Genomic DNA, 16,067 nt, shown 5'->3' on the forward strand with positions numbered 1-16,067 from the left:
TGTAAATCTGGGTCCACATCTGAGAGAGAGCATGCAGTCTGGATCTTTCCAAGTCTGTATTGCCCCAGTCAACATAATATCTTCCAGTTCTATCCATTTACCCGTTCATGGATGAATAAAATTCCATCGTCTAAATGTGTCTTAGAATTTCCATTGCTGTGAACAGACACCATGACCAAGGCAACTCTTATAAAGGACAACATTTAATTGGGGGTGGTTTACAGGTTCAGAGATTCAGTCCATTATCATCATGGCAGGAAGCATGGCAGCGTGCAGGCAGAAATGGGGCTGGAGGAGCTGAGAGGTCTGCATCTTGATCTGAGGGGCCACTAGGAAAAGGGTCTCTTCCTCACTGAGTGGAGCCTGAGCATCAGACCTACCCAACCTACCCAGTGACACACTTCCTCCAATAAGGCCACACCTGATAATAGTGTCATTTCCCATGAGCCAAGCTTATTCAAGCCACCACAATATGTACCACAAGTATTCATTATCTATTCATTCATCCTTTGATGGAATCTAAGCTGCTTCCACGTCTTTGTTATTGTGACGAGACATGAACGTGTATCTCTGGGGTGGGACAGAGAGCTTATTAGGTATATGCCCAAAAGAGGTATAGCTGGGCCTATTTTCAGTTCCTGAAAATGTTTTCTTAATTAGTGTCATAAAATAATCACCCTCATAACAACCTTCTCATACATGTACATAGTGCATCTTGATCACATTTAGCCACCCTCTTGTCCCTCTCCCTCACTTGTTAATCCTCTGTCTCTTCCCAACTAACCACTGTCTAGGTTTGTGTCTGTGTGCGAGTGTATGTGTGTGTTGTGTATGTGAAAGTGTGTGGGACTGGAAAGATGACTCAGCGGTTAAGAGGACCGACTGCTCTTCCGAAGGCCCTGAGTTCAAATCCCAGCAACCACATGGTGGCTCACAACCATCTATAATGAGATCTGATGCCCTCTTCTGGGGTGTCTGAAGACAGCTACAGTGTACTTACATATAATAATTAAATAAATCCTTTTTTTAAAAAGTGTGTGTGTGAGCATATTCGTGAGTATGTGTGTGTATGCATGTAGGTATGTGAGCGTGTGTGAGTGTGTTAAGTTTGATTGAGAGTGTGTGTGTGTGTGTGTGTGTGTGTGTGTGTGTATGTGTGTGTCTGAGAGAGATAGGGAGAAAAAGAAGAGGATGGTGGAAGGGGGAAGAGGAAGAAGAGGTTGGAGAGAAGAAAGGAGGAGAGGAGGAAGACAAAGAGGAAGGAGAGGAAAGACGAGGAAGAAAGTAAGGAGGAAAACAGGGAGGAAGAAGAGAAGATGGAGGAGGAGGAGAAGAAGGGAGAGGAAGGTCAGAATTTTCATTAGGGTTTTTTTACACAAGTGTGGAGTGTTGGAGGGGAGGTATTTACAGGAGCAGGGACACCTTACCGAAGGTTAGACCACTGAAGAAAACTGTTTCTCCTCTGCCTCTGAGATCGCCCCCCTTCCACAGCAGAAGCCTCCATCTGGTTTCCACAGGCACACATCAGTGCCACGTCTAGGTGTTCTTCTTCCCCCCCACACACACACCTCCTTAGTTTTCCTGATGGCGCCTGTCCTCACTGGAGTGCGGTGGTGGCTCTAGGTGGTTTCCTCAAGTGTTCAAGGATGTTGAACACTTTTTTTAAAAATTCTCTCACAATTTCATGCACATATGTGATCCATTTTGATTGTAGTCTCTGTTATCAGCCCGTTCCCACCAAGTCCCCTTCCAGGGTTTATGTCTGACTCGGTCTGTCTGTCTGTCTGTCTGTCTGTCTGCCTATGCCCCACTGCATTTACTTCGAGTTGCATGTGTGAACTTGATTGGGGTGTCATTTACTCCTGCAAGGGCAACTACACTTCCCAGGAATAGGACCCCTCCTCCGGCAGTCATTAGCCTTCAGGGAGGTGTGTGGCTTCATCCCCTCCCCCCGCATGACAGTGTTGGCAGGCACAGAACCAAGTGCAGTAACCACTCTTGCTGTGAGGTGAGCACTTTTACAAATATTTATTAGCCACTTGCTTTTTCTTCTCACATGAACTATCAACCGAATTCGTTGGCTTATTTACTGATCAGAAGTTTTGGGTTTGGAGTGTTGAATTTTCACAGCTCTTAATGTAATCTGGACACTTAACCCCTTGTCTGAGGGTAGTTAACAACCGTTCTCCACCCTCTTTTGCTGCGCAGAAATCAGATGTGTTTTATGTCTGAATTTTCATTTCAATATTTAGAAGCGGAAGAATGAGACCAGAAGGGTTGTTATGTGCCCTGAATTTTACAGTGTCTCATTTTGTCCTCGGTTTAAAACCCAGTGAGATTTAAGTATTCCCTGTCTCACTTTACGACTCAGTGCTTCAGAGAGACGGTGCAGTGCCAGGCCCGTCAAGCTGAAACGTGAAGCCAAGACCTTCTGAGCTTCTCAGTGCCCTTGGGGAGTTATGGAAACAAGCCGGGTGAAGGCTCGGGCATCTCATGCTGGGCTCTGAGGACAGTCACTTGCAAGCGTGTGTTCAGAGTATTGCTTGCATTCATTGCCTGTGGTGTTGCTGTAATTCCCACACAGTGTACGCAAACATCCTGAGTAGCTTCTTTGGTTTTCTCATAGGTGCTGCCTGTTTTGGTTGTTAATATGTTTAAAAAAAAAAAAAAAAGAATACCTCCTGTTAGCAGAAAACTCATGGTAAAATACATCCATGTACTAGAGTTGAGACAGCATCGTGAACACTTATAACTGTCTCAAAAAGGAACCATAGCCCCTGGTGTTTCAGCAGTCACTGTAGTGTCACAATGCAGTGAACACCTGTTTAAAGTGGCTAAGTGGGGCTGGATAGGTTGTTCAGTGGTTAGAGCACTGGGTCTTACAGAGGACCTGGGTTCAGTTCCCAGCACCCACATGGTGGTTCATAGCTGTCTGGTACTCCAAGTCCAGTAGTTCTCACACCCTCTTCTGGCCCCTGTGGGCACTGTATGCACATGGTGTACATACATACATGGAGGCAAACACATAAAATAAGAAAATTACTAAGTCTTTAAAAATGCCTAAGTGAGCCGGCGTGGTGGCGCACGCCTTTAATCCCAGCACTCGGGAGGCAGAGGCAGGCGGATTTCTGAGTTCGAGGCCAGCCTGGTCTACAAAGTGAGTTCCAGGACAGCCAGGGCTATAAAGAGAAACCCTGTCTCGAAAAACCAAAAAAAAAAAGCCTAAGTGAAAATGAATAAGAAATTAAGGATAAAAAAAATAAGCAATGTTGGATTTATACATTATTAGTGTTATTCAGCATTTCTGAAATGATTCTCTAGTAGAGTGGTACGTGCCTTAAAAACCAAGGTGTTAAAACAACAACAAAATGGTTGCTAATCTTCTAGGAAAAAAAAATCAAATTAAGTGTTTAAGGCTGTTACCACTTAAACATGAGTGCAGAGTTACAATGTCAGTATTTTCAGAATTTACACAATGGTACCCTGACTCCCTTAGCCATCGCTGGGGTGATTTTAAATTGTCCATTCAGTGCCATGACAAATCTGTCTTATGACTATAAAATATGGCGTGACCTTATGAAGTAAGTATTCAAATATCTATGTGTGAAGTTTCCCTCTTTGTATTCAGCAAGGATAACGAAAGGGTTCAGAAAAGCCACCCTCTTCGCCGGAGCGTTAACGGGCAGTGTCTGATAGCCTACTCACACACAGAAAGCCAAAGCAAATATTAGAACATTTGCAGAGTACATTTAGTACTGTTATATGCACCCCCCAAAAGAAAACACCCTTTGAAATGAGCCTGGGATTCCATATACTCCATCCCCACCTGCTGCCCCGTCTCTGCCCATCCATGGTAGAAGGGCATCATTATTTAAAGGCAACAAGGCCATCTTTGTGCCGGGCCTGCCCGCTTTCAGCAGCAGCACAGAGCTGGAATTCATGTGGCCATTTGGCTTCAGTTCCCATAAAGGGAGGAGTCCAGAAGCCAAGACAGCAAGACCTTCCTCCCTTCCTGGGCTTTGAGGGCCAGGGCTCTGCAGACCCCGCCCTTCCTCCCCGAAAGCCTGGCTTCTGCAGGGCAGGGAGAGAGATGGAAGAGGCACATATCTCCCGCACCCCCAACCCCACCCCCGCTGACCTGTCTGTCTGTCTGTCATTCCCTCTGAGGTACTGTCAGCACCTGTGCTAACGAAAGTGCCTACGGGTGAGACAGGCTTCGTGGTCATTTTTTTTTTTTAACAAGCAGAGAAATTTTCTCTTAATTTTTATAGGCAATTTGTGGAATGCTTGCCTCTTTGTTGCTATGATAATGACCATGATCAAAGCGACTTAAGGAGGAAAAGCTTGTTTGGCTTACAGTTCTAGACCGTAGTTCATTACTGAGGCAAGCCAAGGCAGGAGCTCAGAGGCAGAAACGTTTGCGGAGACCATGAGGAAACACTGCTCACTGGTTTCTCCCTGTGGCTTGTTCAACCTGGTCTCTTATAAAACCCAGGACCACCAGCCCAGGGGGTACTCCACCCACAGTGGGCTGGAGCCTCCTACACCAATCACCAGTCAAGAAAATGCCTCACAAACCAGCCACGGGCCAATCTAATGGAGGCAGTTTCTCAGTTGAAGTTGCATCATCCCAAATGACCATTGCTGGGTCAAGTTAACAAAAACAATAATAATAGTGAATGCATACAGTTAAAAAAAAAACCTATCTAGCACAGGTTATCCCTAAATAAAGCATATGAGTACAGTAGGTTCCGCCCAGAGATGTTCAGGGATCAGGTGTAAGTCTATCTCCTTTACAAGTTTGCACAGACCGTAGTATCCCATACAAGATTATCTTGACTTATCATTGTTTTTAAATTTTCACTAAATTATATGTCCATCTATTTATATATATATCTTTTCTTTCTTTTTGGGGGGTAGATTTTTATTTTGTTTGTTTGTGTGTGTGTATGTTTTTGTTTTGTTGATACATAGTTTCTCTGCGTAGTCCTGGCTGTTTAGGAACTCACTGTGTAGACCATGCTGGTCTTGAATTCAGAGATCTGTTGCCCCCTACCCCCTGCCCCCTGCCCCCTGCCTTTGTTCTGGGGTTAAAGGAATGTACCTGTGTAACCACTGTGCCTGGCTAAATTTTCCTTACTTTAAAAAGGTTGTGTATGAGTGTTTACTTGCATGTGAGTATGTACACCACATGTGTGCAGAGCCCATGGGGTCCAGAAGAGGGCATCAGAGCCCCTGGAACTGAAGTTATATACAGATAGTTGTGAGCTACCCTGTGGGTGCTGGGAACTAAACCCAGGCCCTCTGCAAGAGCAGCCAGTGCTCTAAACCACTGAGCCATCTCTCCAGACCCAAAATATTCTGTCTTATGTTGGAAGAACAGATTGATTTCGATTTGGAAAGGTTGATAACCAGATTCACAGAATGGTCCAAATACAACATCCTGTTTATTTTTTCACTTCTACCAACCCATGGCTAAAGATAACGTACAGCTATGTGTGTGTGTGTGTGTGTGTGCGTGTGCGTGTGCTTACAACTATTGTCATGGGAGGGAGAGAGAGATTAAGGTGTTGAGTAATACACTCTGAGGGGAAAGTCCTGCTTGCTCGCTCCAAAGGTTTTAGAAGTGATGGTGGGAGGGTCTGCTCACAAGACCGCTTCACTTTAAGAGGAGGCTACGGGCTGGCGAGATGGCTCAGTGGGTAAGAGCACCCGACTGCTCTTCCGAAGGTCCAGAGTTCAAATCCCAGCAACCACATGGTGGCTCACAACCATCCGTAATGAGATCTGGCGCCCTCTTCTGGAGTGTCTGAAGACAGCTACAGTGTACTTACATATAATAAATAAATAAATCTTTAAAAAAAAAAAAAAAAAAAAGAGGAGGCTACGCCAAATATGTTTTTAAAAAATAGCAAAACATTTAAGCAATAAAAGTAAACTATTTATACTCATTGGCACCTGGATCCTGGTTGGGGGCATTAGTTCCAATGATTGCTTATTGGGAGAGTATAATGATTGTTGTCATGAAGGATATTCACTTGGGAAGCTGGTTTACCTGTTTCACTTGAATGGTTAATATGCTTGAGTTCTTTTTATTTTCTCTAAGGACTTTTGAAGATCGAAATAGCACAGTGTTATTATGGTAGACAATGATACAATGACGGTGCTGGTTTCATGAAGAACTCAGGTGCAGTGACCATCAGATTGCTACAGTGAATGGCGGTCGGGGGTCAGCTGTGTCTTGAGCTGCAGGATATTATTATGTGAAAAGTGTCTGCCATTCTAAGTGATGTGGCACACTAATTTACTAAAGAGATGTCTGGGCATGTGTAGAAAACTCGGTGGTGCCTATTGTGCATGGCTGATAATATATGCAACAGCCAGTGTCTGAGGGACTGACTGGCCTTGCCAGCAAGCCTTCTGATGGCCTGCGTCTCTCTTTCCCTAAGGTCATCAGCTCTATGAGCTCCCTCTCTGAGTACTGCCTGCCCTCCATTCTGCGAACACTCTTCGACTGGTACAAAAGGCAAAACGGCATTGAGGACGAGTCACATGAATACAGGCCACGAACGAGCAATAAGTCCAAAAGGTACTCACTCTCTTTCTCTCTCTCTCTCTCTCTCTCTCTCTCTCTCTCTCTCTCTCTCTCTCTCTCTCTCTCTCTCTCTCTCTCTCTTTCTCTCTCTCTCTTCCCCTCTCCCTCTCTTTCTCTTTCTCTCTCCCTCTCCCACTCTCTCTCTCTCCCTCTCTCTCTCTCTCTTTCCCTCTCTTTCTCTCTCATGCCTGTTACACTCTTACCCCTGTCTTTCCTCATGCATCAAAATGAGAATTGTGTGAGACCCTGGGCTCTCTGACATTCCTGGAAGAGCCCCAGCAAATGCCATGGAGCTCCCTGGTCTGCAGCAGAGAGGGCATTTGCAGCATCCTGTCTGTCCCTGGCGACTGGCTCCTCTTGGAAACACAAGGGGCCTTATTTATATATCTGTCAACACAGACTATACTGGCCCCAGGTCACCATATTGCTTCTTCTTTCCTCTATAGTCTCCCCTCCCTAGGTCTATACTCAAGATCAGGTCACTGCAGGCCCAGTAACTCCATCAGATATTTTAATATTAGCCTGTTACCCAGGTAACCTGGAGTGCTTAGCAAACCATGGTAGAAGGGCACTCAGCTGCAGGCAGGGAGTCTTGCGGCTGGCTATCTCTCTGTATTTCAGAGAGAGGGTTCAAACGTAGAGGTTAAATTCATGTCTGTGACTTCTGCTGCCAGATGTGCACTCTGTGGTCCGTCTTCCCTGTGGGTTTGAGAAGTGGAATTTACTACCGCAGGAGCCGTTTGGCAGCTGACTACATTCTTACGGGATCAAGTTAGTGCATGACCCCAGATATTAGGAAAACATTGAAGTCCGGAAGTTTGAAATGAAGGTATGGTACCTAGCTAGGCAGAGAAAGAAACAACTTATGGATATGAAGAAGGCTTAATATGACTTTTAAAAAAATGAAACGCCGGAAGGATGGCTGAGCTTTGAAATTAAATACTGCTCTTGCAGAGGACCTGGGCTCCATCCCCAGACCCACATCAGGCATCTCATAGCCACCTATGTCCCGGCTCTTTGGGTATCAGATTTCGCTTTACCTCTTTGAGTCCCTGCACTCAGATGCACACACATAAATACATACATACATACATGTAATTAAATATAAGATCAATCTTGAAAAAGAAAAAAAAAAGAGGCTGCCTTGAAACTAGTTCTATTTCTCCACAGGAATTGATTGTACTTTTTGTCTAAATGCCTTTAAGCAGAGTAACCTGAAATTTGCTACTAAAAATCAGACACCTGCCACTGCTCTCCAGGGGCCTAGCCTTTGTTTTTCTTGATAATCCTGATACTATGTTTAAAGTTTTCTTTTTGAAATTTAAGTCCTGTAATTTTATCAAATACATTTCTTTAGGGTGTGTAAGTTTTCTAAAACGCTTGAGTTTCTGCGACAGTCGATCATATCGATCACTTTGTTTGAGAAGGTGATAGATAACTTTTTCACACTGAGTACGTTGTAGTTGAAGGAATTAGAAACAAAAACAAAAACAAACAAACAAACAAACAAAAAACCCAGAGCCTCACTCTCTAGCCGGGGTAGCCTGGTGTGCCTGGTAGACCTTTTCCTGCTTCCTAAGTATTGGGATTACAGACGTGGGCTTGCAGGAAACACCTGATGACACAGTATACATGCTATAACAGACGTCGCTTTGAACAATGTGTTCATTGATCTTAGTAGAGTCCCAACGCTGTACAGAGTCACCACTACCTAAGTCCGTTGTTTTTTGACTCCAAAAAGAGAGCCCGTTCCCATTACCAGTCTGCCTTTAATCTTTTCCTTTGTTTAGTTTTTTTTTTTTTTTTAATTTTTACTTTGTATATATAAGTATGTATTTGCCTGCAATGTATGGATGTGCACCACATGCATGCAGTGCCCATGGAGGCCAGAAGAGGGCGACAGATCCCCTGAACCTGAACTTACAGGTGGTGGTGAGCCACCATGTGGATGCTGGGAACCCAGGTCCTCTGCGAGAGCAGCCAGTGCTCCTAACTGCTGAGCTATCTCTCCAGCCCCTTTAGCAGTCTCTCTTCAAGAATAACTTTTTAATATATTCAAATTTGACAGCAGATTTTTTTCCACTGGATGTCTGAAAATGGTTTGCAGTAAATTCGTGCAATCACTTCCTCCCATCAGACACATTGGCTCGTGAGTGGGAGAAGAGACTCCCCTGGGAATAACTCTCCACAGGGACCCAGCCGCCATTTGTAAGAATTGAACCAAATGAGTTTGGTCTTTTTTTTTTTCTTTGCCCTGTCAGAATTCAGTTACTAAAACTAGATTCTTGATGAATTGAAAATGCAAGGTTTGTTGTTGGTTTGTGGTGGTTGTTGTTGTTGTTGTTCCTGTTTTGTTATTGTTTTTTATTTGGATTTGTTTATTTGTTTCTGAGTTTGGTTTTTAATCACTGTTGGTCCTTTGCAGGTCAGTTTTGAGGTCAAATGTCCACAGAATTAGAGCAGTAGAATTTATCTCAGTAGTGTTTTAGCTATATGTCAACATTTAAAATAAGAGTATGTAGCCAGGCACCTTTGGTGCACGCCTTTAATCTCAGCACTTGGTGGGGGGGGGGGGGGGCAGCCTGATCTACAGAGCAAGTTCCTTGACAGCCAGGGTTACACAGAGAAACCCTGAGAGAGAGAATGAGAATATGAATATCTATGTCTGAAGAGTCCCAAGAGTATGGCATAGCTAGGCTGTGACTGAAATGGTAACTTGAGGGAGAGGCCTAAGCGAGGGAAAACTGTCGAGTGGAGGAATTGTCCCCGGGTCATGGATCACAGTAGCAGCATCTTCCCTGTCAAAAGTATTTGTCAGATGCCTCTGGCTCCTGTCACTTGGACCTCCACTAGGCAGTCAAATTGAATCACTATTGGAAAAGTATGTACCTTTTTGTTGTTGTTGTTTTGAGACAGGGTTTCTCTGTGTAGCCCTGGCTGTCCTGGAACTCACTCTGTAGACCAAGCTGACCTCAGAAATCCGCCTGCCTCTGCCTCCCAAGTACTGAGATTGAAGGCATGCGCCACCATGCCCGGCAAGTATGTATCTTTTATCTGAAGTTATAATTTGCCATATTAAATAAAATTAGGGTTTAAAATGTTTAATTTTATTTTTTGATTTTTCCCAGCCAGAAATTACCCCTTTCTCACGGTTCTCTGGGCACTTTGGGAAACAGTTCTAAGTTTTATTATTATTATTATTATTATTATTATTATCATCATCATCATCACTGGGTAGAGGCGAGGGGGCGAGGGAGGTGGTCCAGCATGCGTGTATGTGTAAACTGTCTTACTCAGAGGCCACAGGTCAGCTTTGGGGAGTCACCTCCACCTCGGGTTCCAGGAATGGAGCTTGGGGTGTCGCCTTCTCTGGCTGCTTTAAAGGACCTTTACCAAGCGGCGCTACTGCTGCTGTCTTGAGAGCCTTCATGCTCTTGCTTCAAACCTCCTTTTTCTGTCTCGTGAGGTGCGTGCTGGAGTCTCGACTGGGAAGGCTCTCTTTTTGAATACAGATTTGTTCATTTTCTAGCACCGAGCTCAGGTGGGTCTCAAATGACCTTGGATGGATTTGTTTACACTCTTCCTCCTGCCTTGCTGCTCAGAAATGATCTGACATGATTTCCCTTGGAAAAGCAAAACCAAAGCTTCCCTTCTTAACCTCACCAACCTACCGGATGTGACTTCATACAATAACAGGGACTTCCAGAAGTTCGTGTGTGCGTGCATGGGCTGTGCCTTGGTGTGTGTGTGTGTGTGTGTGTGTGTGTGTGTGTGTGTGTGCATGTGTATGTATGCATGTGTATATCTGTGTACATGTACGTGTACGTGTCTGAAATCCCATCTTGTTTTCCTCTTACTCCTCATTCCTAGACACAAAACAAAAGCATTTCATGCTTTAAATTCCTTTGGCTTATTCTGAAAATACCTTCCAAGAGAGTGTGTATCCTGTTAGTCTCAACAAGTATGGACCCTCTATATGTTTAGGAGATTACACTAAGTACTATAGATGCCTGACCACTTCAAACCTTCATTCAAATAAAGTTGACCATCTCTCTTGAAAAAAAAAATCCCCAAACTGAAATGCTCCAAAATAAATAAATAAATCAACGTCTGATGTGACAGGAAGGTCAAAAGTAGATGACCCCACGGCTGATCTCACACCACAGATGCAGGTGACACAGCGAGCAGTATGCTCGACCCATGCTAATCACCATCAGAAAGTATTCACGAGACATAAGGAATTTCGTGCTTAGATTTGGATCTCATCCCCAAGATGTTACGTGCACAAATACTCCAAAGTGAAAAGACATCCGGCACGCTGGCCCCCAGCATTTCAGAGAAGAGACACTCAATCTGTATCATTAGCATTTCGCTCTCATCATTAGGAAAGGTAGAAGAGGCATAATTTAAGTCAGGACATTTCCACACCACGGCCATCGCACCCACTGAGGGTCAAGGTCAGTACCCAGCAGAAAGCAGGCATGGAGATGCACATTTCCTTTGGCATGCCTTTACTCCACTTTACCCTTCCTTCCTTCCTTCCTTCCTTCCTTCCTTCCTTCCTTCCTTCCTTCCTTCCTTCCATTCCTGTCATATCACTTCCTCTGTCGATGCTTCCACCTTCTCGTTACCCAGGATCCCTTGTGAAATCTGTTAATTACATCGCTACCTTAAGTCCCAAGACCCTTTGAACACACACCCCCACCCTGGAAGCTCTGTCTCACATATGAATCTTATTTTATCAACAGTCGCATTCCTGGGCTGCAGGGGGACTATAGGAAAGTTCACAGAATGAGGTTCTGCACCCACAGATGGCTATATGGTTGGCATTTTTTAAAAGTCAAATATTCTGGCAGTATTTGCCCATTGAGCCATAATGAAAGCAGCAACCTTCCTGTGCGGTAACACATGATCTGGTCATGGCACGGTGGTCCAGGGTAACACATGATCTTGTCAGAGCAGGGTGGTCCAGGGTGGGGGCTGGGAGCAGTCTTCTGATGAGATGGTCCACTTCACCCTAAAAGTACCTTTGTTTTAACCTTCACAGTGATGAACAGCAGCGAGACTATTTAATGGAGAGACGGGACCTTGCCATTGATTTCATCTTTTCTTTAGTGTTAATAGAAGTCTTGAAACAGGTGAGTGATTCATTTACTATCACTTTCTATTTACACTTTGTAAGACTGACTACGTTTTAAAAGTCTGAATGTATGGCTTATGAATTACTGGGCAATGTGGACCCTGTTTATTGATTACAATAGGTCATGTGTCATTGTTGGAGTGACTGTTATAGACAGGCTGTTTAATAATCTCCTCCAAATTCAATGTCATCTTTTTTTTTCCAGATACCCCTTCATCCTGTAATTGACAGCTTAATACACGATATTATTAACTTGGCTTTCAAGCACTTTAAATACAAAGAAGGGTAAGGCGATTTTCCTCCTTAGAATATTGACAACATTGAACGCTAACTTCTAGTTTAGTTCATTGATCTTTTCCGGGCACCAGACCCCTAACTTGTCTGCTTCTGTCCCACTCAGGTACCTGGGTCCCAACACTGGCAATATGCACATTGTGGCTGATCTGTATGCTGAGGTCATCGGAGTGCTGGCCCAAGCCAAGTGAGTGAGCGCCGGCGCCCTTGAGCCTCTAACTTACAGAAGCCTCTAACTTACAGAAGCCTCTAACTTATATGTTAGAGTGTGTGCATGTGCAGAGTGTGAAGCCAACTAGAACCTCCCTCAAAACAGGTCCAAACTGCCTCTTCCATCTTGGCAGTTGGGCCAGATCCTACCATATCCCTTCATTTCAGGCCACTGTTTCTAAGAAAGAAAAAAGAAAATGTGTGTGACCAAATTACTTTCTCTCTTCTCAAATATTCCAAAGACATCTTTTAGTTTAGTTTTGTTTTGTTTTTCAATCCGCCAGGACCAGATAGTTACTTACAGGCTCTCACTCGTAAGTGGGAAAATTCCATTCTACAATGTCCCTTTCACTACAGACCTTGCTTAATTCAACTGAGCTAAAAATGTCCCAGACATTGTCATGGAAACAAGTCAGGGGGGAAATTCTCCTTGCTAAATTTATCTGGCCCTGTGATACTTAGCAGGCTAGAACAGTGCCATGTTAGACTGTGAGCACTGATAAACTCATTCCAGACAGGGTCACACCCTACCTGCCAGGCTTCATTCCATTCAACCCAAAGGCAATCCAGTCAAGAGCCTGAATGGCTAGATCAGGTACAAGGAACTAAGGACATGGTGGGAATTCAGGCCAAGGAAACAGCTTATGGCGAATGATGCCCCAGTCCCTGTGAAGTGCAGTCGGGGGGTGGGGGTGGGAGGGAGAGGAAGAGGGAGCGTTTTCCTAATACAGCAACTTCACCTAAGCCAGGTAAAACCATAAGACCATAGAAAGTAGAGTCACCCCCCAACATGGCTTGCGTTGAGTTTTCCTTCTCTCTGATCCATCTTTTCAGCAAAGGAGTTGTCTGCTTTCTCACACAGGAAAACCTCAACATTAGAAAATGGAAGTGGGACTGTCTGGAGGGCAAGGTACTGACATCAGGGAGAAATATCAAGGTGAATGACAGAAAGTCACAGAGGAGCACCAGATGAAGGCTACACTAAATGACAGGGGCTGGAGAGCTGGTCAGAGGTACAGAGAAGCTGAGTTCAGTTCCCAGCACAAGGTAGCTCACAACCACTTGTAACTCCAGTTCCAGGGGATCTTACGCCCTCTCCTGGCTACCTCAGGCACTGCAGGCCATTGTGCTTGGGTCTCAAATATACTTAAAAAAAAAAAAAATCTATTATGATCTTGTGGTTCCTGAGTCACTAGGGAAAGGAGGAATGATGTATTTTAGAAATAGTTTCATTTAATTGAGTAGTGAATATTTTTGCATTAAACTGAATAAAGCTGCAATTATCTGGTCCTTAGTTCATGCATACTTAGAAATGATCTTGAAAAGAAGAGATCAATATGTATATTTGCTGACTCATCAGACTATGAGAAATCTCAGTATATTTGTAATTATACTAGTAAAGTTCTCTCATGTTATCACATGGAAAGTTTGGTATGTTAAAATAACAAAAAATAAATGTTTGTACTTCTCTTAGTTTTTATGAATAATGCATACTACTGCATATTGTCAAATGGCGGTCCTTAGCTAGGCAGGCTCCAAACAAGTTGAGAAACAATGTCATGCCAAGTGTGTTAGCTCAAGCCATCACCCCAAATCTCAGGTTACTGGAGCAGAAGGATTGCTGCCTGACACAGAGAAACCCTGTCTCAAAAAGCCAAAAGAAAAGGAGGGAGGGAGTCACGAAGGGAGGGAGGGAGGGAGAGAGAGAGAGAGAGAGAGAGAGAGAGAGAGAGAAGAGAAGAAAATAAAAAGAGAGAAGAGAAAAAAGGAAAGAAAAGAAAAGAAAAGAAAAGAAAAGAAAAGAAAAGCAATACCTCTTGGGCTGGAGGGATGGCTCAGAGGTTAAGAGCACTAGCTGCTCTTCAGAGGTCCTGAGTTCAATTCCCAGCAACCACATGGTGGCTCACAGCCATTTGTAATGGGATCTGATGCCCTCTTCTGCTGTATCTGGAATGTATTCATATATATAAGATAAATAAATAAATCTTTTTTAAAAAAAAGAAATACCTCAAATTATAAGACGTTCATTTCATTAGCAAATTCCTTAATTGCTATCATTCAAGGTTAGGCTGTTGGTTGGTTGTTGATTGGTTGGTTTCTCATCTTTATTCATGTTTTTCTTTTCTTTCTTTTTTTCCTAATGTGTATGGATGTTTTGCCCTCGTGTGTGTGTGTGTGCTCCATGTGTGTGCAGTACATGAGGAGGCCAGAAGAGGGTGCCAAATCCCCTAAAACTGAAGTTACAGGTGGCTGTGGGTGCTAGGAATTGAACCCAGGTTCTCTGTAAGAACAGCCGGTGCTCCTAACCACTAAGTAATTTCTGCAGGCCCCTTTATGTGAGTTTCATAGAATACCACAAATTCAGTCATTGTTTAATTATTGTATATGCTAAATATAGCACCAAATGAAATATTAGAGGAAAAGCCATAGATAATCTTCTTTCTCTAAAAAAAAAAAAAAACAAAAAAGGAGACCATTATAAAAGAAATTAGACTTTAACTGGAAATAGATCTGCAGGTTGGTTGTATCCTAAAATAACATGTTTGTGTCATGTGGAACTTTTCACAGTTAAAAAAAATAGTTGCATCTATTTTTAAATGAAAAAGTAAAATTTTAGCCACTGCCTCATTGTATTGACGTACTGAGTTACATAAGCAGCCTACCTTTTTCTACCTCTCCTTGTTAGCTGTGCATTAAGAGTAAAAGAATAGATGTTTAACTGCAGGCCTTTTCTATGAGAAGTGCCTGTATTCAACGGGAGAAATGAATTGATATTAATTACACATTCTGACCGTGTTCACTCTGAGACGCTTCTCAGTGCTGTCCTCCGAGTGGGTGCACAAGGGTGTGTGGGGCTTCTGCGTAACCACCTCCACATCAGGACTTCCCACTCCTAAGCAATTAATGTGCTCAGCATCGCTACTGAGTACCTACTGTGTGCCTGCTCTTGTGGAGCCTGCACCTAGCTCAGAGGTGTCAGACAATAAGCATTAAAGGAGAGAACTGTAACACATTCAAGTTAAGAATCTTTCTGCCTGCCCTCCCTAGCCCCTGTTTCTCTTCCTCTTTCTCTTTCCTACCTCCTTTGCTTGCTTCCTTCCTTGTTTCCTTCCTTGCTTGCTTCCTTGCTTCTTTTCCTTTGGGAGTGGAAATTGACCCCAGGATCTTTCATATGTTAGACCAGTGACCACCTTTGGACCTAGGTCCTTAAGCATGCTGAGAAACACTGTTTTGCAGATGCATATCCCATCCATCTTCTTGTTATGTTTCCTTACAGGCTATTTCTTTTGACACAGGATCACTCTAGGTTTCCCAGGCTGGCCTGGAACTCTCGGTATCCCTGGCAGACTGCAAGCCTTAAACCTCCCAATTCTGCCTCAGTTTCCCGAGTCGCTGGGGCTTAATGACCTGTACCACAGGCCAGGATGCCACACAGATAACTGTATGTTCATCCACGTGATGTTTGTTTTAGTCGTTGAGGAAAGTGACTTGGTCTGTCGGGTCAGTTCCCTTTCAAGCTGTAGGCATTAGCTGGTGAGGCAGTTGCCCACTTGATAGGTCAGGATGCTGTAACAAAGGCAACAGACCTGAGAAAGCTTTACTGACAGACATTTATTTCTTCAGAGGTCCAGGCATCAAGTTCAAGGTGCTAGCAGGGCTGATTCCCCTGTGGAGAAGTAGCCCTTCATTGTAGCTTTACCTGTCTGTGCTGTGTTCCAATTATCTTGTCTTTAAAACATCCCCAGGCATATTGAGTGAGGGCCCATGCCAGACAACCCGTCTTCCCATACTTCTTCAAGGGCCATTTCCTAGAATAGTCACATTCAC

The 16,067-nt window shown here is 43.9% G+C and overlaps 1 protein-coding gene across 6 annotated transcripts in view; it reads left to right on the plus strand.

The window, feature by feature from the left end:
• Fry (FRY microtubule binding protein) overlaps positions 1-16,067 on the plus strand; it is a 382,592-nt gene that overhangs the window by 223,721 nt on the left and 142,804 nt on the right. For all 6 annotated transcript variants that reach the window (XM_085837475.1, XM_085837469.1, XM_085837470.1 and 3 more), the window contains 4 exons: positions 6,450-6,589; positions 11,643-11,733; positions 11,941-12,020; positions 12,136-12,216. In XM_085837475.1, the coding sequence (XP_085693601.1) occupies positions 6,450-6,589; positions 11,643-11,733; positions 11,941-12,020; positions 12,136-12,216 (392 nt within the window). The remainder of the gene's footprint in view (positions 1-6,449; positions 6,590-11,642; positions 11,734-11,940; positions 12,021-12,135; positions 12,217-16,067) is intronic.

The sequence above is a fragment of the Mus caroli genome, unplaced genomic scaffold, assembly GCF_978045245.1.
Source record: "Mus caroli unplaced genomic scaffold, Mus_caroli_1 scaffold_4, whole genome shotgun sequence".
Lineage (NCBI taxonomy): Eukaryota > Metazoa > Chordata > Mammalia > Rodentia > Muridae > Mus > Mus caroli.